The following is a 27,799-nucleotide window of genomic DNA, read 5'->3' as shown; positions in this document are numbered from 1 at the left end:
ATAAAAATGTTTTCCAAATTAGCAGAAGAAATTGAGCTATTTAACTGAAGGAAGGAAAGGAAAAAAATTAACAAACATATAGTAAAAAATAAAATATAATGGAGATAGACCCTAATGGTACAGTGTTAACAATAGTCCTGGGTTGTTGTTGCTCTGCATTTAGTACAGTGTCTACAGGGTCTCACAGTGCAATTTGGACTTGTAGTGATCTGCCTGTTTACAGCCTCAATCCCCATCTCAGTGCGCCCCAGGGGTGGGGCAGGGCCGGCAGGGCACGCCGAGGATTGAACCCCGGCTGCTGCTCTCTGCCTAAGCAGGTGCTTTAGTCCACTGAGCTATCTGGCTGGCCCTTAACAATAGTTTTAAATGAAATGTTACTCACTATATGTGAACAGCTAATAGATATCTGCTTGGCAGCGCTTGGTCCTGTTGCCTAGATCGCAGGGATGCACATAAACCGATGAAGATGGAAAAGAAATAGAAGGAAAGATGCCAGGCACAGGGCAGCAATATCGATGGCTTACAACAGCCAGGTATGGGGGCAAATGCCTACGACTCCCATTACTTGGGAAGCTGAGGCAGGAGGATTGTTTGAGCCCAGGAACTTGGGGTCAGCCTGGGTAACAGTAGTTCAAAGGAGCTGCTAGTAAGACATCTTGTCTTTAATTTTTTAAAAATATACTTTAAGATAAAAACCATCATATTGATAAAGAGAGATAGAATATATGGCAAAATGACATCAAACACATACGCATCTACCGTCTACATCTTAAAATATAGAAAGCAACAACTTCAGCATGAAAGCGATGCAGTCCTGTCGTTTGCCAGTGCGGCTGGAACCGGAGGACACTGTATTCAGTGATGGAAGCCAGGCACAGAAAGAAAACTCGATGTTTTTGTATCCACAGAAGCTTCAAAGGTGACCTCAAGGAAGCAGAGGACTGAGCTGCAGTTACCAGAGCTGGAGAATGGAGAGAGAATGGTTAACACAGACAGGGCGCAGCCACGCAAGCGGCGCAGCCGGCTCGGCAAGCGGCGCACGGCGTCTGGTGTGCAGCAGCACGCGGGACATCCATGGTGGGCGACAGTAGTTGAAAGGAGCTGCTAGAGAGGATTCGAGTGCTTCCAGCGTAAAGTACCGATGGCGTCTGGGGAGATCCATGCGTCAGCTGCGCTGATCTGGAGGATGGTGGTGCACACCTCTCATCCCAGCCCTTGGGAGGCTGAGGCAGGAGGATTGGGGTGACCTTGAGGCCAGCCTGAACAACCTAGTGACATCGACCTTTTCTCAGAAATTTTCTTCAGGGTATATAGCTCAGCTACACAACCCCTGCCTGGCAAGCACAAGGCCTTGAGTTTGAATTCCAGTAAAAAAAAAATTTACTTTGAGCTGACCATTGCACATTGTACGCATGTACTAGGGAAAAATAAGAAATTATTCCAGCAATTAGGATTTGAATCAGAAAAGTTCATATGCAGAAGCAGGTGTCTTTTTTTCATTTACCAGTTCTCTTATATAGTTAATTTTTTTCCGCAATGAACATATATAATTGAGAGTTTTCTTTTTTTTTCTTCTTTTTTAAAAAATTTATTTATTTATTTTTGTGTGTATGTGTGTGTGTGGCCAGCTCAGCCCACCTGGGGGAAGGGCTGGCTGGCATGTGGTGCTGGGGGATTGAACCGCAGTCCTTGTGCTTTGCTAAGCTTGTTCTAAGTAGGTGCTTTAGACCACTGAGCCATCTCACCAGTCCCGAGAGTTTTCATTCATTGTTAATTCACAAAATAAAACCTCACCATTCAAAAATATAGACGGGGGGGGGGCAGGGAGATGGCTCAGTGGAATAAGCGCTTCCCTGGCAAGCGCAAGGGCCTGAGTTCAATCCTGGTTCTGCAACAAACAAACAAACAAACAAACAAACAAACAACAACAACAAAAACCCCCCAAAATATAGACGGAAGGCCGGCCAAATAGCTCAGAGGATTAAAGCGCCTGCAAGTAGGCCCAGGGCCTGGGGATTCGATCCCCAGGCCTGCCGGGAGCCTGGGCATGGTCGTGTGTACCTGTAATCCCAGCACTTGGAAGGCTGTAAACAAGCGGATCACTATGAGTGTGATCTAGTAGTGAGACCCTGAACACCCTGTAGATCCTTCCCTAAAATACAAAAAAAAAAAAAAAAAAAAGGAAAGAACCAGCATGATGACATATGTCTGTGTGTAAGCTCAGGAGGCTGAGGCAGGAGGATCACTGTGGGTTCGAGGCCAGCTTGGGCTACATAGTAAGACCTGACTCCAAAGAATAAAAAAGCAAGGGCTTGGTATGTGGATCAGTAATAGAGCACTTACCTAGCACTTGTTCAATCCCAGCACCTCACACCCCAAAATCTTTTTTTTTTTCCAAAATCTTTATCCATGTTTATATCTACCTTCCTGTCAGGACTGTATCTGTAATTGGAGATTTTAGAGAGGCCATGTCCTTAGGAAGAGATAGTCCAAATAGAAAAAAGAAACAAAGTGAAGCAAAACAAGTATGAAGCTGAATTCATTCAGTTAGTATTCCCCTTCTCTCTCTTTCCTTACCTTCCTCCCTTCCTTCTCAATTACGCAGCTCAGTCTCATAGTGATCCTCCTGTCTCAGTCTCCCCAGTGTTGGGATTACAGATGTGCACCCTCGTCTGGTTTCAGTGGATGGCATGGGGTGCCCAAGGTTCTGGGGCTAGCACAGAATATGATACCAGGGATCAAACCCAGGTCCTTGCGCTTGCCACGCAGCCACTTAGACCACTGAGCTATCTCCCCAGCTTCTGAAGCAAGTTCTTGATAACTCACTAAGTTGCCCAGGCCGGGCTTGAATTTAGGCTGCTTCTGCCTCCGCCTCCCAGAGTGCAGGGAACGCAGGGGTGCACCACCTTGCCTGACTTCAATTAATAACTAAAACTGAAGGTGCATCTCTCAGCTGGAAAAGCCAGGGTCGAAATGTCTAGGAATAGCAAACACGTGCTAGAATAGGAGCCAGTTTTTAAAATGTAGAGAAAAATAAAAGCGAGAGGCACTGAGATGAATGAGCACAGACTTGGGACAGCAGCTGAGGAGGCCCACATACTTTGCAGGGTGAAGGCTGATACCAGAGGCATTAGTGTGGATGCCCATGGGGCATGGGGCCTGGGAGAAGGGGCAGGGGAATAACCGGAAAGGGCCCTGTAGGCTGCACTGATAAGCTGAACTGAGACAGGTGGTAGACCGAGCCCTGCCTTCCGGGTTCAGTCATGATTAAAATCTTTCCCATTGGGGGCCTGCCCCTTAGCTCAGTTCTTTAAGTGGCTGCTTCAACAAAGCAGTCAGGCTCAGGTTGCTGTGGTTCGATCCCCACAACTCAAGCCAGCCAAACCTGCCATGAAGGCATTCGGAGCACTTCTGCCATTTCATCTTTTTTTTTTTTTTTAAGGACTTTTTTTTTTTTTTTTTTTTTTTTTTTTTTTTTTTTTTTTTTTTTTTTTTTTTTGCTCCTTGAATGCCTTCAGGGCACTTCTGCATGGCTGGAGTGTTGTGGGGATCAAACTACAGCAAACTGAGGCTGCCAGTATTGTGGAAGGAGCCACTTAAAGAACTGAGCTAGGGCTAGGCCCCCTGCCATTTCATCTTGTACAGCAATTAACCACTAAGAAGAATATATGCAGTGTATTATTTGTTGAAACTGTACTTTCGATTTGATTTGAAACTGTCTCATTGCTATATGTTTATCAATAAAACTTTGAAAAGAAAAAAAAAATCTTTCCCATCAGCACAAAGGATGGTGTGTGTGACCCTAGGTGTCATGGGCACCTCAGACAGTGAAGTCTCCCTGGAAAACTGCAAGCCACTGGAGCTCAGGGGCAGCAGGTGGCAGGCACGTTGCGTCCTGCTCCTGGTGGGACAGCGCTCCCCAAGCCAGGTGAGGTTCTCCACAAAACCAGCATTGCAACCAGGCATGATGGCTCTTGCCTGGAATCCCAGCACTCAGGAGGCTGAGGCAGGAGGATTGAAGCAAGTTTAAGGCCAGCCTGAACTACCTAGTGAGACCTCTATCTCAAAACAAAACCACACAATGCCCCGTATCTCTGCCTTGGTGAGCCATCCAGAGGCTGACCTGAGAAGATGTTCAAATTGGGCTTCTCGATTGCTCAAGATCCAGGCTTAAGCTGAGTGTGCCCAGCACTTGGGATGCTGAGGCAGGAGGATTACCACAAATTCAAGGCCAGCTTGGGCTACACAGTGAGTTCAAGGTCAGCCTGAACTACATAGTGCGATCCTATCACATACATACAAAAATCCAACCCTCCCTCCAAAAAAGATCCCTGCGGCGGGAGGAAAGCCTCCGGTGGTCCCAGGGCAAGGCCTCTCTTTTTGCCCCTCTCCCTTCCCTCCTCCCACTCCCATGGCAGCGTCATCCAAGATGGCCATGCAGAATCTCACAGACACATCCCAGATGACAGCATGCAGGGCATCTGGCTGAGGAGTTCAAAGTTCTAAAGTTGCCCAAAGCCTGGACCAGGCAGGTCATCCAAGAAGGCTCCATAGGTGGCCGGAAGCACACAGCAAGCTGCCCACCCTGCTGCAGTAAGGTGCCGCCTCCCGGCTGTGAGGATGCCACTGTGGAAAAGAAACAGGGCTGGGCACAGCTCAGGAGTAGCGCGCCCGCCCACCAGCCCCGGGGCGGGCTCCATCTCCAGCCCCACTAAGCAGACAAGCAGAGGGCTTGAAGAATAGAACCCTCTTGCTCTGTGGGTGTCTGCGTGAAAGGATACAACTGCTGGGGAAGTCGCGAGCGGCTTCTTAAATACCCGAATGACCGAGGGCTCTAGCAATTCAACGCCTGTCTTCTGCAAGACTCAATGCAGAGACTCAAATGTTTGTACACTCGTTACCCAGCAGTGTGCAGTCAGTGCTAGCAAGTCACGCTTGCACAGGTGATGCCTGGGTGAACAGTGAGTGGGTCCCTCCAGGGGAATATTATTCAGCCCTAAAAAGAAAAGGAATTCTGACTCATGTATGAAGCTGTCCTGACCTGCATGAGCCTCGGGGGCATGACGCTAAGTGGGGTAAGCCAGCCGCCAAGGGCTGGATGCCGTGCGCCAGGATCCTTGAGACAGGAAGCTGCAGCGTGTCCTGAGGGCCAGGAGCGTTGTGGAGTGACGGTGGTGGTGGCTGCAGAAGGCCAGGCAGGCCCTCTGTGCCACAGGACTGTGCCTTTACCACGGTGAATTCTGTGCTGTGCCTTTTATCCAGATACCTGAATTTAATAAATCCAGGGTAACGTTGCCTAAGAGGAGACCAAGGCGCAGACACATAGAGTCATGGCCACCCGGTGGCACAGTGTGGTCCCTGGAGAAATGGGGGCTGCGGCAGGAAGGGAGGAGGCTGGGCGTGTGTGTGTGTGTGTGTGTGTGTGTGTGTGTGTGTCCCATGAGGTCCCCAGTTCTGGCCCCAGCATGAGATAGGTGAGGATTCTTTAGCCTCTCATGGAAACAGAAAAGGGAAGTGTGGTGCCTCAGGTGGGGACGCCGCCTCAGGAGCACCTGTCCAGCGGTGCAGGTCCAGCTCCTCAGGAGGAGGGGTCTGGAGATAGGCTATGCCCACTCCCGCTTGGGCACACAGGACTGTCACATACAGATGGCTTCTTGGCTACCACCTACATGGCGATGGTCTTTACTAAGACAGTAGAGAAAGTTAAACCAAACCATGCTATGGACCTCAGGAGTGGGGCCAGGTGGCCCTTTTTAGCCCCACAAGTCATGCCTCCTTAGCTACATCCAACTGTGCTATGGGACCAGCAGCAGGAGGCTGAGGCAGGCAGCCCTGCAGGCAGAAGGACTCTGGCTCCTAGAGCCCAGAAAGAGGGGCCAGGGAGATAGCTTGACCGTCTCAGTGCCTGCCTGGCAAGAGCAAGGACCAGGTTTTGATCCCTAGTACCACACACTGTGCTGGTCCCACATCAAGCCAGCCATCTAGACCAGGCGTGGTGGCACATGCCTATAATCCCAGCATGGGGGAGAAAGAGACAGGAGGATCATTATGAGTTTGAGCTGCATAGTGAGACTCAGTACCAAATAAATAAAGATTTTTTTTAATTCATTTATTTATGTGTGTGTGTGTGTGTGTGTGTGTGTGTGTGTGTGTGTGTGGCCAGCTCAGTCCACCAGGGGGCGCGGCTGGCTGGCATGTGGTGCTGGGGGATTGAACAGTGGTCCCTGTGCTCTGCCAAGCTTGTTCTAAGTAGGTGCTTTAGACCACTGAGCCATTTCACCAGCCCCAATGAAGATTTTTTAAAAATTAAGAAAAAAAAGAGGGGGAAAGGGCTTCAAGCCACCTCTGGGTTCAGTGGCAGCAACACAGGAAAAGCTGTGTGAGGAATTCTGTTCTCTTCAAGATAAACTCTGAGTCTGCACCACTAGTACTTCCTTATCAGCACCCCCACCCCCTCGGGGGTGACCAGGCCCCTGATCCAGGGCCTCTTGACCAGCAGCAGCTAAGATGCCACGGTCACTGATAAGCACAATTGCACCTGGACTCTGCCCCAGGGACTTGGAGGCTGTGGCAGATGACCCAGCCAGCCCTTGGGGGACACTGGCTTCTCTGTGTGGCCTTGGTAAGATTTGCTACTACTGTGTGTTTGGGGAGAGTTTAGACCTCCAACAGCCCCTTCATCCTCAGGGCCTCCCAGCTATGGAGAAAAAGGTGGTTCTAATAGCAGAGAGGTCAGGAGAGAGGGGAGCAGGATGCTGGACCCGCAGAGGGGACAGTGGGACAGAGAGGAAGGAGGGGGTGAGGCCTGAAGCCTGCACAGGGCTGGGTGACTTCTCCCCACCCAGGTGGTCCAGCCAGCAGCAGGGTGGGCTTGGGGCAGTGCAGCTGGACCACATCTGTCTGCACCTGCAGAACAAAGGCAGAGATGAGAGCACATCTGGAACTCTGGGGCCCGCTCTGGGTCAGTTCTCAGCCTGACACCGTCACTGCGCAGCATCTCTGTCACCGTCTGCCCGGTGCTTGGGTACTTGTTGGGGAGGTAGTGGAGTGGTTGCAAGTTGTGATGGGCTCAGTGTGGAGCTGCATGCCCACGGGTGGGAGCTTGAACCCCCACACCAAGAGGTGACCCTGCTCACTTGAGCTGGGGCTGCTGCCCACATGAGTCGCTAAGACTTGCATCCCAGCCCAGGCATCCACGAAGAGCACCCGGAGAAAACAACGGCAGAGGGCCAGCAAGACAGCTCAGCAGACTAAAGTACCTGCTTAGGCAAGTGCAGGGACTGTGGTTTGATCCCAGTGTCACATGCCTCACCAGTCCCACCCCCAGGGCGAGCAGAATCCGGGCCTGGTGGCACCCGCCTGTAATCCCAGAGCTAGGGAGGCTGAAAACAGGAGCATCGCTGAGTCCTAGCTGTGTAATGAGACCCTGTAACAACCAAATACATTTAAAAAAAGAAAAAGAAAGAAAGAGAAAAAGATGAAAAAGAGACAGATGTGGCAGAGCTGGCTCCACAACCGGGGGTCACCCTCCCGCCACCTGGCTCTGGGACTTCTGCCCCCAGGACCTCAAGACAAGGAACTGGGGACTGCTTTGTGGGTTGCAGGGTTATAGCAGCCCTGGCACGCTACTGTAAAGCCCTGGGAGGGAGCTCAGCGTGAGAGCTGGCGTGTGCCAACAGCCATCCTTTTTCCTCCTCCTTTCCTTGGGGTGGGGGAGGTGGGCAGAGTCTCACTGTATAGTTCATGTTGGCGTCCATCTCACAGCGGTTCTCCTGCCTCAGCCTCTGGAGTAGCAGGATTAGAGCTGACACACCCAATTTAGTAACCATTTCTTCATTGGCTTCAAAGTTCAGGAGTTGCCAGGGAGGACCAAGATCCTCGGCACTCCTGCTGCTGCCCTGGGAGCGGTCAGCTTCTGGGTTGCAAAGCTAACAGGTAGTCGTTTGTTCATTCACTGATTGATTCATTGATTCATTCAGCAGACACCCTGAGCTCCAGGTGTAGGTGAAGCTGGTGCTTGGAGCACACTGGTAGGTCGGCTGAGTCCCTGTGTTTGGAGACTCACTTCTAGCAAGGCTGCAAGGAGCAGGTGGCACTGGAAGGGCCTGCCCTGGCCAAGGGGGGACGCGCTGCTCTGGGGCCTGGTTTGGCCCTCAGCAAAGGCCTCCACTGTGTCCTCACTATCAAGACGCCCTGTCCCTCGGCCTGTGAGCGCCGATGCAGGAGCAAGGCCAGGCCCCTGAGTGTGCAGGGATGGCGGCTGCATCCTGGGGCTCCTGTTTCACAGCCTGTTTTCTGGGTAAGGAGCTCAGGACAGTTCCAGGAGGGACACTGGGACTGACTGTAGAGTGGGATTTTGGCCTTGGGCCACTCACTGGCAGCGAGGACCTCGGGCCCACAGCTGTGGCAAATTGGCTATAGAAACAGTAGAAGGGATGTGCTGGTCACTGTGCCCTGTGTCTATTACGTCATTGCAAAGAGCCAACCTCGGGGCTCAAGTCTGAAGCCATGATGGTGAAGTCCCATTGGCACAAAGTCCTGTCTCCCTTGTGGTCCTGGCTTCCTGTGAGATGGGGCAGTGAGTGGACTGGTGGTCCCAGCTGATTCGCTGGGGCCCACATGGCCTGGGAGTCAGGGAGGGCAGAGGGGCCCACACCCAGCCTGACATGTCTGTCTGACCCCAGGCCCAAGCCCCCAGGCCAGACAATGCTTGGCACCTGGAGCCTGGATGTCAGTCTGCTTGCGGAGGGCAGCCTCACCCTGCCCACTGCCTGTGGCAGTGCTGGGCTCGGGACCACAGGTGGTGGTTGTGCTGGAGAAGAAGGGGCTGAAGGGACAGATACAGAGTTTATGGGGCCACAGAATCAGGCAGACTCTGGGTCCCCACGTTTCCTCCCCCACCCAACCCATGAAGCAGGTGCTCTCGGAGGAAGCAGGGGCTCTGAAGGTGACAGTCCTCAAAGGTCACAGGGCTGCTTATTGGCAGGGCCACATCCACTTAGCCAGAGACCAGGAGGAGGCTCGGGCACTGCAAACATGCTGTATTTTATTTTTTCTTGGTTTGCTTATTTATGTATTCCACGATGAAAATAGTTAATAATTTAGGGTGCTTTGGGCTGGGGTGATAGCTCAGAGGCATAACTGCCTGCCTGCAAAGTGCAAGGTACTGAGTTTGATCCCTGGTATTGAACAAAAGCAACAACAAAAATCTCTTTAGTGTGCTTTAAAATTCAAAATAGACAGTTTAAAGAAAAAAATTGAAAGTTTAAAAGGAGGTAGAAATCGCCCCTAAATCCGACCACCTGGAGAGAGTCACTGTGAACAGTTTGGTGAACAGATTTCCAGACAGCTCTGTGTGTGCGTGTAAGTGTGACTGTGTGAGTTGTGTGTGCAGTTTTATGGTAATGGGACCACAGGCTGTTTTGTAACCTGCTCTTTTTGCTCAACAGTATGTCACGGAGTCTTTCTACCTCAGTAAATATAGTACCCTTCACCTAACGACCATAGACTGCACGAGGCAGAAAGTGCAGGCCGGCTTTTGTACGTCTGTCTCAATACCAAGGGGCATTCAGACGCTTCCAGTATCTTGCTGTTCTAGAAACTCGGCCTGGCCTGGTGGGGTAGCCGCATAACCCACTTGGGAGGCTGAGGGAAGAGGATTTCCCAGTACAGCTTCACCATCTGGGCCTGCAGGTTCAGCGTGGGAAGCAGGAGCCGCAGCAGAGCTCCGGAGACTCCACCAGCGCCGTGTGACCTCTGCTTAAGGTCACCTGGCCTCATGATGATGAAGGGGCGGACAGCAGAGGACGTGGCCCATGTGCCCTGGCAGGCAAGACCCAGCTGTGACCAAGGGCTGCAGTGACAGGGACAGGGCAGGGAGGAGCCTTGGGAGAGTGATGAAAAGCCCTGACTGGGGCCACTCGGCCACCCACCGGCCACCCACCGGGAGGACTGGAGCTGGCTCCCTCCTCCTGCCCTCCTGGGCTCAGCCCGCTGGGAAGAGGTGTGGGTGGCTCACGTTGGAGTGGAGGCGTTGGAGGTGTGAGGCGGGGGCAGTGGAGGTGCCTGAGGAGCAGGCTCCAGGAGGCTGGGGGCACCACGGGAGCCAGGGAGGCAGCCCAGGGAAGAGCTCCCTGGCAGGAGGGTGCTGAGCTGAGTGGCACAGGCCCTCCGGCGCCCAAGGAAACCAAGGGATGCGGCAGAGTTTCTGATTGCATCCACATTCTGGGCACAGGGTTGTTGAGTTTTAATTCAGAAACAAACGTCCTTCATTAACACAAACAGCAGCGGCCCCTTCCCATCGCCCGACGATCAGCTGCCGCCCAGGACTCACTGCTGCTCTTTACCTATGTCTTCCTTAGCAAGAGGAGAGATTAGTCATCAGTAGGAGACCTTGAGGTACCAAGCTGCGCCTCAGAGGCCTGGCTCCTGTCCCCTCGAAGTGGGGTGACCAGAACTCCTTAGGGCGCTGCTGTCGTGAGCAGAACACTGCTGAGCCTCCTGCTCAGGCGCCCACAGATAAGGGCGCCACCAGGAACTTGGCCTGTCATCCCATGCCTTAGGCCCCCACAGACTGGAACACAAATAGCTCCAGGCCCACGCAGCTCCCAGCCGACTGACGAAGGCTGCTTATTCCTGTTTCTTCTCTTTCTCTTCATTTATTTTTTCAAGGGAGCAAAATTCAAAATAAGAGGTGGCAGTTCCAGAAAACTTTTTCTGACTCCTCAGAGAACAACGGCGAGATGGATAGGAGAGAGGCCTTGCTCTGGCTTTCATTGTGCCAGGGTGGGGGACTCACCCTTTGGACGCAGGAGGTGTGGGGCCTGGGGCATAGGCCTCATCCCCGCACCCCATCTCCCAGTCTTGGATTCCCTGCCCAGCTTCTCAGGGGGCCTCAGGGTGAGGCCTGATATGCTGTCTCCTGCTCCTTCAGTCTGGAGACCACACAGTGACAGTGTCCAGGAGTAGGCTGAGGTGGGGGGGGGGCATCACGAGGCAGGAGGGAAGGTAATCTGCAGCTGAGCCCTACAGTAATTATGCCCCCAGAGCATGGGCTCAGCTGAGGTGCCAAAGGCGGGACACCCCAGGCCCGTGCCTCCCATTTTCAGGCATAGGCAGGAGGCAGGGCCACAGTCCCCAGCTGACAGAAGACCTTCCCTTAGAAGCTTCTTTGGGCAGTTCTTTCCTCCAAAGATCCCTGTTGGACTGCGTCCTCACAGCCCGGCTCTGGCTGGACGCTACTGTCTGAGGCCGAGGGGCGTCACCGTGCCCCTCTGGGACCTGGCTGCAGCCACACTTGTAGCCACCTTTGTTGACACAAAGGAGGGAGGCAGGCTCTTGGGGCCCTGGGGACAGCGAGCCAGCGGGTGCAGGCATGTGACTGGTGGCGTTCGCATCTCCCTGGTGCTGCACAGCCGAGGGGCCTTGGGAGGCCACCCCGCTGTCTCCCCAGCAACCCGCCTGGGAGGCTGCAGGTGGGAGGCTGCAGGTCTGGGGTGCCGAGCCAGCTGGGTGGCGTGACTGGGCCGTGGTCCAGAGCCGGGGGCCCTGGTGGGGGCCGTGGCATTAGCACTGCTTGGTGAGCGCAGAGCTGTGGGAGGTCCCCGCAGTCCTCTCCATCCAGATTCTCCTGGCCTCGCGTGCAGTCCGGGGAGGTGAGCTGGCCAGGGCTGCTCTCAGAGGATGCTCAGGAGGACGAGGCCAGCAGTGAGGGGCAGCAGGAGCAGCCAGGAGACCCGGGGGACAGTGCCTGGTGTGAGGGGAACAGCCGCTTAGGGCACTGCCGCCACATTCTGCCCTGTTCCCCATTTCTTCCCCTCCTTTCTTTCCATGCCCCTGCATTTCTGAGCACACCACCTGCATATTTGTGCTGCTATCCACATCCTCAGTGATGCTCATTATCCAGGTCTATGTGGGTGACACGGCCAGTGTCCTTGTGGAAACTGTCACAGCCTCCCTGGACACTGCACTTTGATTATCTGTGCAACAGATGCCTCTGCTCGGCGTTCCCAAGGCCTGCCATACCCTCCAGCTACTGCAGGGTTTTGGGGTGTAGCTCTGAATGGTGCTGTTGGATGTGCCAGGGCCCCTCCTTGGGGCTGTCACACTGCCCACCTGCAGCCCACAGCCTACCTGGCCCCGAGCATGGTGGGGTCAGGATCCCCTCCATCGCTCTCACGTAGTCAGGCCCCAGCCACGCGAGGTACGAGCTCTTCTCTGCCACAGGCACCAGCTGGACCGTAACGTCCTGGAAAAGCAGGTCTTGGCCACCATATCTGGAGGAGTCAAACATCTGGAACCCGTTCTTATTGTGGTCATCTCCATACAGCTCCTGGAAGTACCACAAGTCACCTAACTTTCGTGGGACCTTACAGGTCATCAGGGGACCCAAAACTAAGTGACCGCAGGTGGCCAAGCCTGATCAGAGGTCCACAGCATGAGCACTATGGGCCTCTGTCACAGTGTGAAGAGTGATGTCCAGAGATACCATCCCGAGACGTCATTCTGGAAGGGGCCAAGGGGATGGCTTAGCGGAATAAGCGCTTCCCTGGCAAGCACAAGGGCCTGAGTTCAATTCCCAGTTCCGAGAAAAAAAAAAAAAAAAGTCATTCTGGAATGTGACTCCAAACCAGCTCTGGGGTGCAGAATGGAAGTGTGCAATTTATAGGAAGGCAGGTGCAGTGGGGACATCCCTTCCTGTGATACCTTCACTCTTCCATCCCTGCTGGGGATCTTTGTGTTGAAACTTTGGAAGACCTGAAAGGAGCCTGAAAGCAGCAGGAGACATGCTGGGCCCCTCTGTAAACAGAGGACGTCTGGAGAGAATGCACACGTGTTGGTCAGCACTGGGTCATCATCACGTGGGCAGAAGTAAGTGGCTGTCAGTTTTTTTGGAGGGGACGCACAGACTGATTTCTTGAAGATCTCATAGAACTGTCAGCCTTCTCCCCAGAGAAATGCACACCCACAAGGACTCCTCCCACATTGCTTCAGAGGACCTAGGGGGCCCCCCTGAGAAGCCCAAGGCCCGGAGGATGGAGGGGCTGGGACAGAGGGACCCCATGGAGAAGGTGATTTCAAACTTTAGGGCCAGGCCCAGAGAGCCAGGAACTCTGCAAGTCTGCCCTGGTGGGAGGACAGCGCCAAAGGGGTTAGAAACCAGGGCTCCTCAGACATCCTGTTTTTTGTTTGTCTTTTGAGACAGGATATCACTGTGAAGTTCAAGTTGGCCTTGAGCTTACTTTGTAGCCCAGGCTGGTCTTGAACTAAAAAAGATCCTCCTGCCTCTGCCTCCCAAGAGCTGGTATTACAGACATGTGCCACCACACCCAGCATTTCCCAGGTTTGGATTCTAGATGTGTCTTGGGTGTGCAGCTGTGAAGGATTCGATGCACCAGCAGTAGGAGAGGTGGAGACAGACACATAGAAACTGCCCATGGGGGGTGGTATATCACGACATGAGGCCAGATGAGGTCAGTAAGGCAGTGCATGCGGACAGACAAGAAGGCTTATTCAGGGAGACCTGAGGAGATGGAGGTAGGCTCTGGGGGGCCACAGGAAGGGATTTGAACCCTGGGAGGAGGGGGCTGAGGTCAGCGCCGCTCAGGGGTGAGGAACATGATGGCCTTGGATTTGTCTGCATGGGTCACTGTGACCTTGATGAGGGTGGGAGTCGGCTCTACCCTTGAGAAAGACCAGAGGAGACTGCGCCAGGACAGAGACAAAGCTCTGGAGGGACCTTGCTCTAAAGGGGCTGGGGTTCTGGTTATAAGAGGATATAAGCAGGAGAGACTGCGTTTATTTTTCACAGACAGTGGGAAGAATAGCATATTTGTGTGTTGGCCCAAGTGGCCCTGTTGAGAAGGAAACAATGATGCAGGAGACAGAGGGGTCAGTGCTGGGGGAAGGACCCTGGGCCAGTGGAAAGCACAGATCCTCCTCCCACCCCACCTCCTGCCCCCCAGTTTCCCTGAGGCTGCTTCTGGTCTGCACTGCTGCTTTTGGCTCAGCACTGCCACCCCTGGCTTGGTGACACCTGCTGCACTGGCTCACCTGCGCCTTGTCTAGGAGCCCGTACACAGCAAAGGGGTTGGTGTCCGGCCGCACCATGACAGCGTGGGCTGGGATCCTGGCCAGGCTGCAGGCTTGGAACTGGTGAACCTCCGCGCGCGCCCCATTGGCGCACAGCAGCTGGTAGTCCTGCTGCCTGAGCTCGGCTGCCCAGGGCTCCGTACTGTAGCCTGGGGACAGTGTGAGGTGGGGAAAAGTGTGGGCCAGGTCTTAGAACCTTTGCTGGGAAGACCCAGAGCTCTGTTCCATTGTCAGAGCTACACCAGGTGGAGGAGGAGTGTGGGCCTGGATTAGTAGGGACTGGGGAGCATCTGCTCTGTGACTAGCGCTTTGCAGCCATCAAAGTAATGCAGGGTGAACATCATCGGCCCCATTTTACAGGTGTGGAAACTGAGGCTCTTCACCCTTTCCAGGCAAGGAATCTTGTCATGTGTTATATCCTCAGGCCTGGGCATGGAAGGTAGTGATGGACTGTGTACTGCACACAGAAATTCTCTAACTGAGGGGCCATGCTGACATCTGTGGTGCAAGGGGCATTCCAAGGGCCTGCACTGGCCAAGAATCTCACTGTTCAGTTCTGCTGGGGGCAGGAATCTGTACTCTGGGCCACCAGCGCAGCACTGTTGAAGCTGGTGGCGGGTCCCCGGTGTCCTGAGCAACGCTACCTGGGGAGCCACAGTCTCGCACTTCCGTGCATTCACGGATTCCAGAGGCCATGCCAGGCGGGCTCTGGGTGGAGCTAAGGATAAAGGGGAAGCGGCCGGCGTGGGGGCCTCACTGCACATTGCTCTCCCAGGATCTGAGTTGTGAAATACTGACGTCTCCCACTGTGTGTCTTGCTGGCCCCGACAGAGGGCGGTGCCCTTCCCGGCCCCAGCTGTGCCTTTTGGGGTGAGGCTTGGAGAGAGAGATGTTAGGACCCAGCGGAGGCCAGGAGGCTCCAGCACGTAGGGCTTCAAGGCCTGGCAGGGTAGCACAAATCTGGGTGCTAGATGTTGGGGAGCAACGTGGGACCTTTGAATAGTCCACAGTTCCAGTTGGGAGTGGGCTGGCACGGAGACCTGGCAGCCTGTGGGAGCTCACGGCTCGGTCTGGGGTCCTGGGGTAACTCTGGGGGAAGGCCTGCCTGTGTCACACGTCTGGGTGAGCCCTGCCTTGAGTCTTTCAGACTGAGTTCTCTGAGGCCCCCAAACCCAACAGCCCCTGAGGCCTAGATTGTGTTGGGGACAGCAAACAGCCCCAAGATGGGTCTGCATTGGCCCCAGCCCCTCAGGTACCGTTTGTGTTGTCAAAGACAGTCGTGTGCTTCACAAAGGCGACTTCCCCTGCCCTTTCCACCAGGCACCTGCCACGGGAGAGAGGGCCAGCAGGTGTTGAAGGAGGAGGGTCCCCGCCGGGGCCACCCCAGGTCCCTCTACCCCCACCTGCTGCTGCATACCTGAAGGCTCCGCTGTCGCTGAAGTACCTCTCCTGGCTGTTGGCCACACACTTGTTTCGGCCCTTTTCATCCCCCACACAGGCTGCACACAGTGAGGACGGATATTTCCTGGCCTCACTCCCAGGCACACAGCTGCCATTGAAGAACTCGCTCACCCCTGGCAGAGGGGACGGGTGGTGAACAGGGGCCACCACAGCAGAAAGAGAGCCAGGGAGGAGGTATGTCCTTCAGCCTTTGCTGGCACGCCCCCAGCAATGGGAAACTCACTACCTCCTAAGCTATACATAGTGGGTGACTGAGGAGGACCGGCCCATGTCCCTGGGGATGGTACCTCTGATCACGTTGCAGTCTGGGGGCCGGATGGAGCCCCTGTGGATGAGGGCACCCACGGGCACGGTCCAGCCAGCAAGGCTGTCCACACTGGGGTGGCAGGAGTGCTTGCCACGCAGCTCATTCAGATTGAAGGCGGAGGAGCTGTCCCGCCTCACCAGGGCCACCGCATAGTACACGATGCTACTGTTCTCTGAGGACACAGGGATGTCACACAGGGGCTGTCCCTCCAATCCTTGCCCCATACTTCTCCATGAGACAGTGGTGACCCACCTGGGGGGCCCAGCCTGAGGCCAGGTTGCTCAGGACAGGGCCAGCAGGTCCCCAGTGGTCTGGGTGGCTCCACTGTCAACTTAGATCCCCTTCCACCCCAAGTCCTCACTGGGCCTTCCTCCATTTATAGCCTGGTGGCAGTTCCCTTAAGGCTCAGAAGCCTGCAGATTTTTCTCTAAGCCTGGAGATCTCTTGCGGCCTAGTGGAAGGGATCAGGCCAGCACAAGTTTGCTGCTCGGACCACCAGGAGGTGTGAATGAGATGACAAGAGAGGGCCACCGGCCCCTTCCCTGGGCCTCCACCATTGGGAGAAGCCAAGGCTGCCCATCACAGAGGTAGTGGACATCCACAGGCCCCCTTACTCACTCTAAGACAGCCACGGAGAAGGCATGCCCTTGCCAGCTAGCCGCCCACTCCGAAGATATGCCTTAAAAGGTCAGTCAAGGACAAGGAAACGGCCAGAAAGAAGCTGCACACGAACCACCAAGTGCACAGGGCATTAGACGAGGTCCCCAGAAGCTAGTCCAAGTCGAGGGGGGTCACTCAGCCCCCTAGACAATCAGCTGGGAACAAAGGGCCCGGGTCCTCCATCTTTCTGGAGTCCCCTACCTGATTCTTCACTACCAGGGTAGCTGTCTCCCTTCTCCTTTCCTCCTCCTTCCTTTTCTTCTTTACAAGTGAAGTGTTTTTCTTTCGTTAAGCTTCAACCCGCTAGTATTTTACTGCGGCTGGGGTTACCATCCTGGTGGGTTCGTAGACAGCAGAACACTGGTGCGACATTTTTGGTTCCCTGGCCAGGAGCCAGATGTGACAACATCCAGAACTGCAAATGGTTTTTCTACCCGTTTATTAGCAGGGGACCCACGGGCTGGGTGGACTTTGGTCCATGGCCTGTTAGTGTTTTAGGCTTTTCAGTTTCTGTCTCAGGATTTATCTTTTGGTACTAGAGATTAAAGAGAGTTTTTGCATTGAGCTACATCCCCAGCCCTTTCTTAATTTTTTATTTTGAAACAGGGTCTCTCTAAGTCACTAAGTTTTCTGGGCCTTACTCACACTCAGAATCCTCCTGCCTCAGCCTCCCAGAGGGTTGAGATAATTCTTTTTAGAGATATTCACTGCATAGATGGGGAAGGTGAGGCCCAGGGCTCTTCTGTGACAGAAGGCAGCCACCAGAGGCACAGAGGCACTGGTGGGGGTGTCCGTGGAGTGTCTGCCCATGGCAGAGGGGGCAAGTTTCCCTATTTATAAAGATACCAGAGCCCCCATCTGGGTGGCACTTACCAGCGTAGGACTCCCCGGCTGCTGGGACCAGCCCAAATGTCTTCCCTGCTCTGTAAATGTCTTCACCCCCCAGAGTCACGGCATCGATGTGCCCAGCCTGAAGGGAATGGGGAGTGGCCAGGATCCAGAATGCTTCTGGACATAGGGGCCCAATGGCAGCGGCAGGGCCCGTCCCTGGGGTGGCACTTGTCCTGCCCATCTGTCTCTTCCTCTGCTATGGAGGAGCCTGGCCTGGAGGGCAGTGAGTCACTCGCAGGGATGCTGCCATCCCATTCCAGGAACAGCGCAGCACCAGGCCCACCTCCTGCTGGGGGTAGGGAGCCGTGGCTTGCTGGCCGCAGAGGCCTAACGTGCCCTCCGATGTGAGCACGTTGCATGTCAGCTGATGGGTGTGCAGAGGAGCCGTGGCCCAGGTCTTACAAGGTGGCTGCTTCTGCCAGCGCTCTGGCCACAAGTTGGCCCAGTCTGGGCAACTTAGTGACTTAGGGAGACAAGCTCTCACAAGAAAAAATAAAAAGGGCAGGCCCAGAGTCCTCCAGGACCCCTGCACCTGACTTGTCCCTTCTGAAGCTTCTGGACAGGTAGCCCAGAGCCCTGCAAAGGGGCAGCTGATAGCCTTGGGAGGGACATGAGCTCACCCCTGCTATGAACATAGAGAAACTAAGTCTCAAGGAGGAGCAGGACTTCACAGGCCACGTGATCACTCCGGGCCTGTGGTGATCCCCTGCCTCTCTGGGCTCATCGCAGGAGACACCCGCCACCCTGCATTGGCCCTCCTGTCCTCTGGCCGCACCAGCACACCTGGATCTGCTTCATGCACTGCAGCGGGGCGTCGGCCCACACGCACTGGATCTCTGGCTTGAGCTTCTGTCGATTGAAGGCCAGCGCCATGTCGCCACACTTTCGGAACTCTGGCGTGGACAGCACACACCAGCGCAGGAAGTGGGGTAGCTCTGTTTGGGGGTTTTGTTCAGAAAGGTTTAGGGTCCCTTTTCCATGGGGTTGTGCATGGCATCAGTGTTTCTGTCTCAGTGTCCGCTACCCTGTATCCTTGGCAGCAGGGTGGGATTTATGGGACTGGGGGGCTGGAGGCAGGAGTGGGTTTGAGACAAGTCTCACTATGTAGCCCAGGGTGCCTTAAAACTCGCAGTGATCCTCCTGCCTCGGCCTCCTGAGTGCTGGGATTATAGGCCTGCATTTCTACATCTGGCAAGGGCAGAGATGCTGCCTCCCCAGGTGCCAGGGGGCCAACGAGGGGAAGCGACAGGTTCTCACAGATGCCCTGGGACATCTTCCTGGGTTACCTCCCCAGAGAGCCCTGGTGTGGCAAGAGCAGGGACAGGGACTTACGGTTGGGGTCACAGAACAGGCCCTTCATGGCTTGCAGGTAGTCTCGGCCCAGCCATGCCTCATAGGTCTGTGTACCAATGGGTACCAGCTCCACAGTGGTGTCCCTGAACAGCAGGTCCCTCTGGCCGTAGGCCTCTGAGCTGAACATCTGGAAGGTGCTGCCCTCGTGGTTGAACAGCAGCTGTGTGGCAGGGTGGCCAGGGCGGCTGGTGAGGGTGGTGCGGTGTGGCCACTGCTGCCGCTTCCCACCACCCTGCCCCTCCTCTGGAGGGCCCCATGCAGTCCACTTCACACCCTGCCCTTTGGGCACAGGACGCATGGCCCAGCTCAGGGGGCTGTGGGGGAAGGGCAGGCAGGTAGGTCCCTACCACAGGCAATGTCAGGCAGGGGCGGGGCCCCCAGGGGTCACGGGGTAGATTGTGGTCACAGTGTGGCCAGTGCAGTGAGGTCTCGGAGTGCTCTGAAATGTGCTACAGATGTCATCCTCTCTGCGCTCACATGCTCCGGCTGAGGTTCTCAGAGGCTTAGAACGGAGAGGAGGCTGGGGCTCCAGGGCTCCCGCTAGCTCCCAGGGTCCCAAAGCAGAGTCTCTGGGTCTTGGTCTTTGCTCCGAGCTCCCAACCTGGCAAGCAGCGGAACCCAGAGCTCTGAGGAGTGGGTGCCCACCTCACCTGGCCCTCACCAAGTAGTTGGAAGATGAGTTTTTCGTCCATGTCAGCTCTGACCACCACAGCATGCGCGGGGACCCGGGCCAGGTGGCATCGCCGCCACTCAGTGACGCTGGCTCGGCTGCCATTCCTGCACAGCAGCTCAAAGTCCTGTGACAGCAGAGCCTTGTCCCAGGAGGGCAGGGTTTTCCCTGGAGGACCAGAGAGTGAGGTGACGTATAGCAGGGGTGAAAGCCCAGCGCCCCATGACCGGCTGGCTATGCATACCAGGCCTGACCCTATTTTTGTTTGTTTTTGTTTTTGAGACAGGATCTCACTATGTAGCCCAGTCTGGCCTTGTATTCCTGGTGATCCTCCTGCCTCAGCCTCCTGAGTACTGAATGACAGATACTCCTCTACTGGCTTCTATTTTATTTTACTTCTAATGTTGTCAAGTACATAGCTGATAGGTAATTTTCTACCCCACTTTTCCCCCAGTTTATATTTCTGACATATTTTCCCACAGTATGGGAAACTTTCCAGAAAACTTGTTGTTTCCTATAGAAAAGCAAGATTATTTTGAAAGTGACGCTCAACACCAAGCAGGAATATTCGGAAACTGACACTTGGGGCTGGTGCTAAGCCACGCATGGCCCACAGGACGGGGCTTTTATGACTTTGAAATTAAAATGGGGGAAGGACCTCCACTAGGAAACAGAAGGGAGAGATCATGTGTGAGATCGTGAGAACTTTTAGCTCCAAAGCTACTAAAAGAATTCCCCCCACAATTCCCCCCACACAACAGAAATAAAATTCTCTCTCTCTCTCTCTCTCTCTCTCTCTCTCTCTCTCTCTCTCTCAGACTCTAATCTTCATGGGGAGATGGACAAAATGAAGCTACGTAATCTAAGCGCAGCCCCCGGTGCAGAGCACCGGGGCTCCCACAGAGCTGGGGCACTCAGAGAGGGGGTACTCAAGGTACTCACACAAGGTCACCCAGAGACTCAGGGGTGCTGGATCCAAACTCACCATCTGTGTTCTCCAGCACGGTGCTGTGTCTCACGAAGGCCACGTCCCCAGCCCCTTCCGCCAGGCACCTGTAGAGCTGACACCATGAGCCTAGGGGCTGGCTGCCCTCCAGCCTTCTGGTCTGGCTTGGGTTGCAGGGGTCCTTGGGGCACCAGTCCCCAGTGCTGCAGCCTTAGTGCCAGCTCCCTGGGCTTTGCCAAGTTAGTGGCCTTTGATACCTGGTCCCGCATAATCAGAAAAGGCCAGGCCAGGGAGGGACAGGGTCACACAGGCACTGCCATCTTCTGTGAATTCTGCTCCAAGGTAGGAGATTGGGGCAAATGACCCTTCCATGCCTAACACCCAAATGCTCCACGATGAGAGAGCCCGCGACCTGTGTGGCCTCCGTGTCACTGGCTTGTGTGAGAATCAGGTTGGGCCCTGTTGGGCAAAGGGGCTGCTGGGGACTCTGCAGCCAGAAAATAAGCAGGGACCGAACAGGGGTGAGGGCAAACCGATGACAGAAAAGCCCAGGGACCCCAAAAGCAGAAGGATGTGGGGAAGAATGAGGAAAGTGGGGGACACTATTTCCTTTCTCCGTGCCCCAAATGCCCAGAGTTCCCTGCTCCTGGTAGGGACGTCGAGGACAGGTGGCCAGAGGGATTCCAAGACCTCCTTTCTGGACATGTGGACTTGGGCCATGAGTTCTTAGCTGTTCTTAGGTCCTTGGAGGTGTTACCCTAAGTGTCACAGAAGTGCCCACCTGTACTCTGCCACTCCTCGCCCGCCCTGCTGCCTGCAGACACCAGAGCGGGGCCCTGAGAGTGGCCTGAGCCCTGCTTTCTTCTCTCATGGCCTGCACTCTTTTAACTACACCAGACAGCCCAGGACAAGGGGCACTTTGATGCCCTGGAGCCCACACTACCCCCGAGGCCTCTCTGCTCCCTACCGGAAGGCTCCGCTGTAGCCGTAGTATCTCTCCAGGGGGCTGTGGTCACACACCCTCTTCCCAGAGCCATCACCCCTGCAGGCATGGCAGAGGGACAGCGAGTGGTTGGTCTCTCCTGCTCCAGGGACACAGCTGCCCCCAAAAAACTCGCTGACAGCTGTGGAAAAGATGCAGATAGCAATCACTTGGCAGCAGCCAGAGTCTGGGCTCAGCAAGTCCCTGTCTGGGTGCATTCATTGTTGTTTCTTTGTTTTTTTGAGACAGGGTCTCACTGTGTAGTCCAGTCAGGCCTTGAACCCTTGGGGATCCTCCTGCCTCTGCCTTCTGTGGGCTGAGATTGCAGGTGTGCGCCACCCCGCCCAGCTGAGTACTGCTGAGAATCTGGTCATCTGGTAACTTCAGTCTGAGCAACGCTGGAAACTGAATCAGATAGGCGATTCCCAAACTGGGTCTATGGGAGTGGCAGCAAGCACCTGGGCAGGTCAGCTGCTGTTGATCAGGGGGCCTGATGTGGTGGCCCGGGACTTGGGAGGCTGAGGCAGGAGGATCGCTCTGAATTGGAGGGCGGCCTGGGCTACATGGAGAGTTAAGACCAGCCTGAGTTACACAGTGAGACCCTGTCTCAGAAACAAAACATGAAAAAAGGAAAAAAAGTTGTTCAGGGAAGGCAGCATTGAGTCCTAAGTGATTGTGCAGGACGGCTAGAGGCCTCCGGCTGTGGTATCAGCCTGGGGCGCAAGTCCAAGTTAGCACAGTGTGGCCAGCGAGGGAGGTGGAGCAGGAGCCCCAGCCTGTGTGAGGTCACACTTGAGACAGGAAGTTTTTCTCGGGATCTCAGCGTACCCGCTTTACTCCTGTTTGTCCTGGGCTAGGAAGGATACATCCTACTGCTGTTGCCCTGAGCTGGCCCAGCCCTGCGGGCTCATATCTGCCTGGAATGATCCTGTCTCCCCTTCTGTCTGTGTCCCTGAGGCAGCTCTTTCAAATGTGCTTCAGGACTGAGGCCACCTGGCTGTGACACAGGCTCTGGGGGCTCTTGCTGGCCTGTGCTGCTGGCCATGTACAAATTTTCTGGAGGCAAGCAAGCAACTTATTGGGCCTCTGGATCTCAGATGGAGCAAGGCTACAGACATGCTCTGGACACTGCGTCCTGCACTGGGTCTCTACTAGTGGGAGCCATTCCTGCATGCGGCCCTGTGCCCGGCTGTGTCACACGGACAGGGTGACCAGGAGCATGCGCCATGCTCTGCAGGGGCCCACAGATGGGAGGAAGTGCCTCCCCAGGGCTGCTAGAGAGACCCCCAGAGGAGGTGGTGGGACTCAGCTGCATCCTAGTGGGGAGCAGGAAGAAGAGACAGCTGGGGCAAAGGAGGAAAGGAGGGCAGTGTCCCGTGCCAGCCTGAGGACCTCACCTGTGAGCACGTCGCAGCCCATCACCGAGAGGCGGCCGGTCTCTACCAGGAAGCCCACAGGCACATTCCAGCCTGCCGTCTGCTGCAGGCCCGTGTGGCAGGACTTCATGCCTTTCAGGGTGTTGATGGTTAAAGATGAGTTCTTCCGGACCACAGCCACAGCATAATAGGAGGTCCCAACCTCTACGAGAGGAAGGGTGTAAGGCTGCTGGCCTTGCTACAGGACTCTGGGGGCGCGGCTGGGCACAGGCAGTGCCGTTCTCATGCACTTGGTGCTGGCCCTGCTACCTAAGTGGGCTGGTTCTCTGGGGCTACCTCTGGCCCAGTCACCCTCTTTCTTTCTAGTTCTGTAGATTTGGATGCTGGTTTGTTCGTGATCTGACTTTTGCTCTTTGAGGCAGAAGCAGGGGGTCTCTTGCATACTCCGTGCTCAATAGTGGGCCTGAATTAAATAAAGAGGTAAGGCCAGGGAGATAGCTCAGCAGCATCAGAACCTGCTTGGCAAGCACAAGGTCCTGAGTTCAATCCCTGGTAGCATAAATAAATAAATAAATAAATAAATAAAGTAAATAAAGAGGCAGCATTGTGCTTCAGGCCCACTGGCCTTTTCAGGGGACAGGCTGCCTGGCTGGCAGAGCTGGACTATGTCTTGTGCCATGGGACAGTCACTAATTCAACTCGTGGCCAGCGATGGCTTCTCCTAGGCAGCCGTGTGTACCAGGTCCAGAGCTGCCTGCAGCGCTGGGCACCACCACCTGTCCCCACCCTGCTTGCATCCTGTAGCCTCTGACAGAGGTGGGTTGTGGGCACTGCTGACACCTGACTCTCAGCACCATACCAGGGTGGCAGGAAGGGCTCCATGAGCAGATGGGGGCGCTGCTGGGCTCCCCTTGAGGAAGAGGCTTGGGAGAGTTCCTGGGTCCCTGTCCCTCCTGCCCTGCAGTTTCAGAGACCTAGGGGGACCCTAGAGGGCTTTCAGGCTGGGCCTCCAGGACAGGGCTCCAGGGCGACCCCGCCTGTCTGGAGCCGCCTCTCACCGCCATCGTACAGCTCGCCCATCACAGGCTTCAGGCCGTGCTCCCTGCCCGCCTCGTAAATGGCTTCTCCATCCAGGGTGACGGCATCAGCCTGCTGGGCCTGGAAGAAACACAGCATAAGCCCAGCCTGGTAAGGTAAGGCCAGGGAGATAACTCAGCAGGGGAAGTTGAGGGGAAGTCGAGGACACAGTCAGAAAGCAGAGGGGGCACCAGGGAGATGGCTCAGTAGAATAAGCACTTCCCTGGCAAGCGCAAGGGCCTGAGTTCAATCCCCAGTTGTGAAAAAAAAAAAAAAAAAAAAAAAAAAAAAAAAAAAGGAAGGAAGCAGAGGGCCTTGCAGAGCCCTGGAGGTCCACGCCACCACCGCCACCTGGCGCAGTCTTGAATGGCCCATGACTCTTCCCTTTTAGCAAGCCAAGAACACACCTTCCATAGTAACTATGTTATTTTATTTATTTATATTTATTTAATTTATTATGTATTTGGTACGGGGTCTCACTACGCAGCTCAGGCTGGTAGTGATCCTCCTGTCTCAGCCTCCCCAGCACTGGGATTACAGGCATATGCCACCTTCCCGGATTTGTTGGCCTGCTCATTGCATCCTGGGGCAGGGCCGGCGTGGTATGCAGTTCTCAGGCTCGAACCCTGGTCCCTTGCTTGCCTAAGCAGGCACTTAGTTTGTTGAGCTATCTTGCTAGCCCACTATACTCTTTTAAAAAACATTACTTTTACAGGATCCACATGTGCAGAGTGGAAAAAAGAATTAAGGTAGCATGGAATGGTAGATAATGAAAAGTGGGTTTTTCTACTTTCCTTGCCACCATGGCTGCTATACCGGGTTTGCTTGGTTTTCCCTTTAGGAAAGTCTACACAGACCCAATCCTGGATATCCACCTTAAATTTTCTTTTTATTGATTTAAAATACAAATTGTAGTGCCTTGTTCATATGTCCTGGGCCCAAGGTGGAGGCAGAGCCCAGCACAGGCCCAGGATCGGGTAGTCCTGGGCACTGGGGCCAAGCTGTTGGGAGGACCCACACGCCATGGCTCCTGCCCCAGCACCTGCTCTTCGCTGTCCTGCCTGGCCTCGCAGGTGGGTGCAGACAGGCTGGGGCCTCACAACAGCATCCCCCCACCCTCATCTGCTCAGAAACCTGGAATCCTCCTGCTGGTGACTCTGTCCACAGTGAGCCCCTTTGCTGACCCCTAGGAATCACCACTTCCCGCAAGCCAGCCCTTGTTCCCACCACCCAGCCCTCCCTGATGTGAAAGGGGGCTGTCACATGCCGCTCCTCACTCAGAGCCCTCCCTCCCGTCTAGGCGGGTGACAGGCAGCAGAGGCCTCACCGAGATGAGCTGCATGCAGTGGGGGCCCGAGGTGGCCTGGATGCAGGCGACGAAGGGCTGGATGCCGGCTTCCTGGAAGGCCTTGCTCATGTTCTCGCACTTCTCCTGCTCCGCACTGGAGATGGTGCACCAGCGCACCTCCGTCACCTGCTGCCCATCGAGCACTGAGGACAACAAGGACAGTGAGACTCTGTCTCCTGCTCACCTGGCTGGCCTGTGGCTGCTGAAGAGCGTGGATATGGTAGCACTGTGCGACCCCATTAGTTTGCACAGCCTGACTAGTGGCATGGCTCGGAACCTGGCCATCACCAGCCATGACAGAAGAGTGGAGGGACTTCCAGAGTCGCCCACTGGTTTTCTCTGCCGGGGTGGGGGTGGGGGGTACGGAGCTCGGGCTAGGGAGACACCGAGTTTCTGCCCTTTGGCAGAGCAACAAAAACAGAATCCAGAATCATCTTGTTTCTTGCAGTGGCCTGGGGTCTCCTCATAAGCTGGGACGTGGGATGGAGGTGGCCCAGCGCCTGTGATCTACACAGGGGAGGTGGGTGGGGTCAGGTTCCTGCCCCTCTAGCAGGTGCCTCCTGTGGATCTGAGTGACCTCTCTGGCCTGTTTCTAAGAACACACATGAGAAGCCACACCTCCGGGGCTGGATGTGAGCCTGGGTACACAGTGTGAGACTTAGGGTCCCCAGAAGACCTTCACTGGGACCCTGAGTTCCTGGCTTGGGGTCCCGGGAGGACCCCAGTGCCAATCTTGTCCCATGCACCTGTGACACTCATCCCCTGCGGGGACTGAAGGCCATTGTTCTTCCCAAGGCCCAGTGGCGACTCCTTCCTGGCCTTTGGCCCAGTGCTGTGTCCCATGACCTCCTTGGGTGCTGCTAAGGAGACCCAGCTTTGTGCCCTGTTCGCCTGTGCTCTGGATCCTTGGGACGAGTCTGGAGTCTCGGGCCGGGGAGCAGAACTGCTCTGTGTTTCCCGTCAGAGCAGCTCCCTCCGGGGTCCCCCCACCTCTCAAGACTCCCTCCACCCACCCACAGCCAGCACACCCTCTCTCCAAGGCCCGGCTCAGGCTTCCTCCTTCAGGAAGCCCTAGCGACTTCGGGGTCAAGGTCACCCCTGCTGTCCTCACGCCTTCCCTGCTCAGGATCCAGGGGCCCCGGAGGCTCCCAGCAGGGCAACCTCACCAGCGCACAAGCACAGGAGCAGCCACAGAGCCTCGAGGGGGACCCGCATGGTTAATCTGGGCGGTGAGGGTGCAGGAGTCGCAGGGGTAGGCCTGGCTCTGACCGGGTGAGTCCACAGCTGGGAAGGCTCCTGTCCTGTCCGCACCTGCAGGCCTAGCTACTTATGTCCAGGGTGGCCCCACCCAGCCGCCCCCACCCTGCCGGGGCCACCTCCACTGCTCCCCGGCGCCCTCTGCTGGGCTCCATCCGCAGGCCCACGCGCTGGGTCTGGTCCCTCCGTCTGTCCTGCAGGATCCCTGCCTGAGGGGAAGAGGAGTCAGAGCTTGCGGAGCTGCAGGGAGCTCTAAAGTCTCCTGAACGCACTGCGCACAGGGTCTGGCGTTCATTGCCGGCGGGGGCCACGCTGGCGTAGGCCACTGCCTCTGCATGGAAGGGGAGGCGACTGCCCGGGTCACACACGTGGTTGGAACCAGAGCCCACACTCGTAGATCGCCGCGAGTTCGAAGCCAGCCTGGGGTACGTAACGGAACTCTCTCTATTCAAAAAAAAAAAAAAAAAAAAAAAAGGAGAAAGAGTGGGCTGACCATCGTTCTAGCGCACGCGCACATTCGCAGGCCCACCCCGACCCTTTCCATCCAAAACGTCAGGGGTGGGATGGCCATCTGTCTCCATCCCGGTGCACAGCGCAGCTTGACACCCTCTGTGTTGGATAGAATCGAGCAGAGGTCCTGTGATTCCGGCTCATCTCCGTATTTGCCCACCTTCAGCCGTCACCCTCGTGAGTGCCCAGAAAAGGACATCTCCTTTGAGCCGGAAGAGGACATGCGAAAGGGTGTCCTCTGAGTCTGCGCCCGAGCCCGCTGTGCCCGAGAAGGAAGCCCTCTCTCCTCCTATCAGCCGCAGAACCAAGCGGGGACGAGCCGCGCAAGGAAGGCAGGCCGGGCGTAGCCCTGCACTTGCCTTATCCCTGCCCGGCTGTGTAGTCCTGAGCGATGGAGCCCGCTCTCTAGGGGGCCCCTCCGCCGTGCGAAAGGCAGGAGGACTCTGCGGACGTCCTCACCTCATGCCTGCGGTGGAGCTGCTCTCCATGCCTGCTCGGGCCCTGGCAGGAGGGGGCCACTCTAATCTGTACAGAGATGCCATCCTAAGAGAAGTGATCGAAATACACAGTGAATGTTTTAAGTTTTAAAACTTTATTAGGGTAAAAAATACATTGGTATTAACCCCTCAAAATGCTCCCCCCCGCCACCACCCTCGTCTTCTTGCCATTTTCTGAAGCAATTCTGGGAGTCTTCCTTCCGGAGTGTCTTTATCAGGTGCGATAAAAAAATACAGCAACTGCTGCCACCGACTGCCATCTAGTGGACAGGCTGTGTCCTCTGCCACCCTATTGCCCAGGTCTGGCACCCCGCGACTCCGGCCTCTTCCCAGAAGTCAAAGTAAGCATGAGAGGTCAACTCTTTTTGTCATC

General features: G+C 55.5%; 1 protein-coding gene across 1 annotated transcript; it reads right to left on the bottom strand.

Moving 5' to 3' along the window:
* Positions 1-11,675: 11,675 nt before the first annotated feature.
* Positions 11,676-27,417, bottom strand: Meltf (melanotransferrin). The gene is made up of 19 exons (XM_012517655.1): positions 27,389-27,417; positions 26,692-26,770; positions 26,525-26,628; positions 26,329-26,384; positions 25,142-25,305; positions 23,796-23,895; positions 22,759-22,941; positions 21,347-21,503; positions 20,419-20,486; positions 19,414-19,601; positions 18,743-18,923; positions 18,194-18,345; positions 17,393-17,489; positions 15,840-16,031; positions 15,509-15,665; positions 15,348-15,415; positions 14,053-14,240; positions 12,133-12,331; positions 11,676-11,749 (listed from the first exon to the last, which is right to left on the bottom strand). Exons 1-19 carry the CDS (start codon positions 27,415-27,417, stop codon positions 11,676-11,678), a joined length of 2,436 nt encoding a protein of 811 aa, XP_012373109.1.
* Positions 27,418-27,799: the final 382 nt, after the last annotated feature.

Source organism: Octodon degus, unplaced genomic scaffold, assembly GCF_000260255.1.
Source record: "Octodon degus isolate 3935 unplaced genomic scaffold, OctDeg1.0 scaffold00203, whole genome shotgun sequence".
In the NCBI taxonomy this organism is placed as follows: Eukaryota; Metazoa; Chordata; class Mammalia; order Rodentia; family Octodontidae; genus Octodon; species Octodon degus.
The sequence above is the reverse complement of the archived record's forward strand: the minus strand, read 5'-3'. Positions and strand labels throughout refer to the sequence as shown.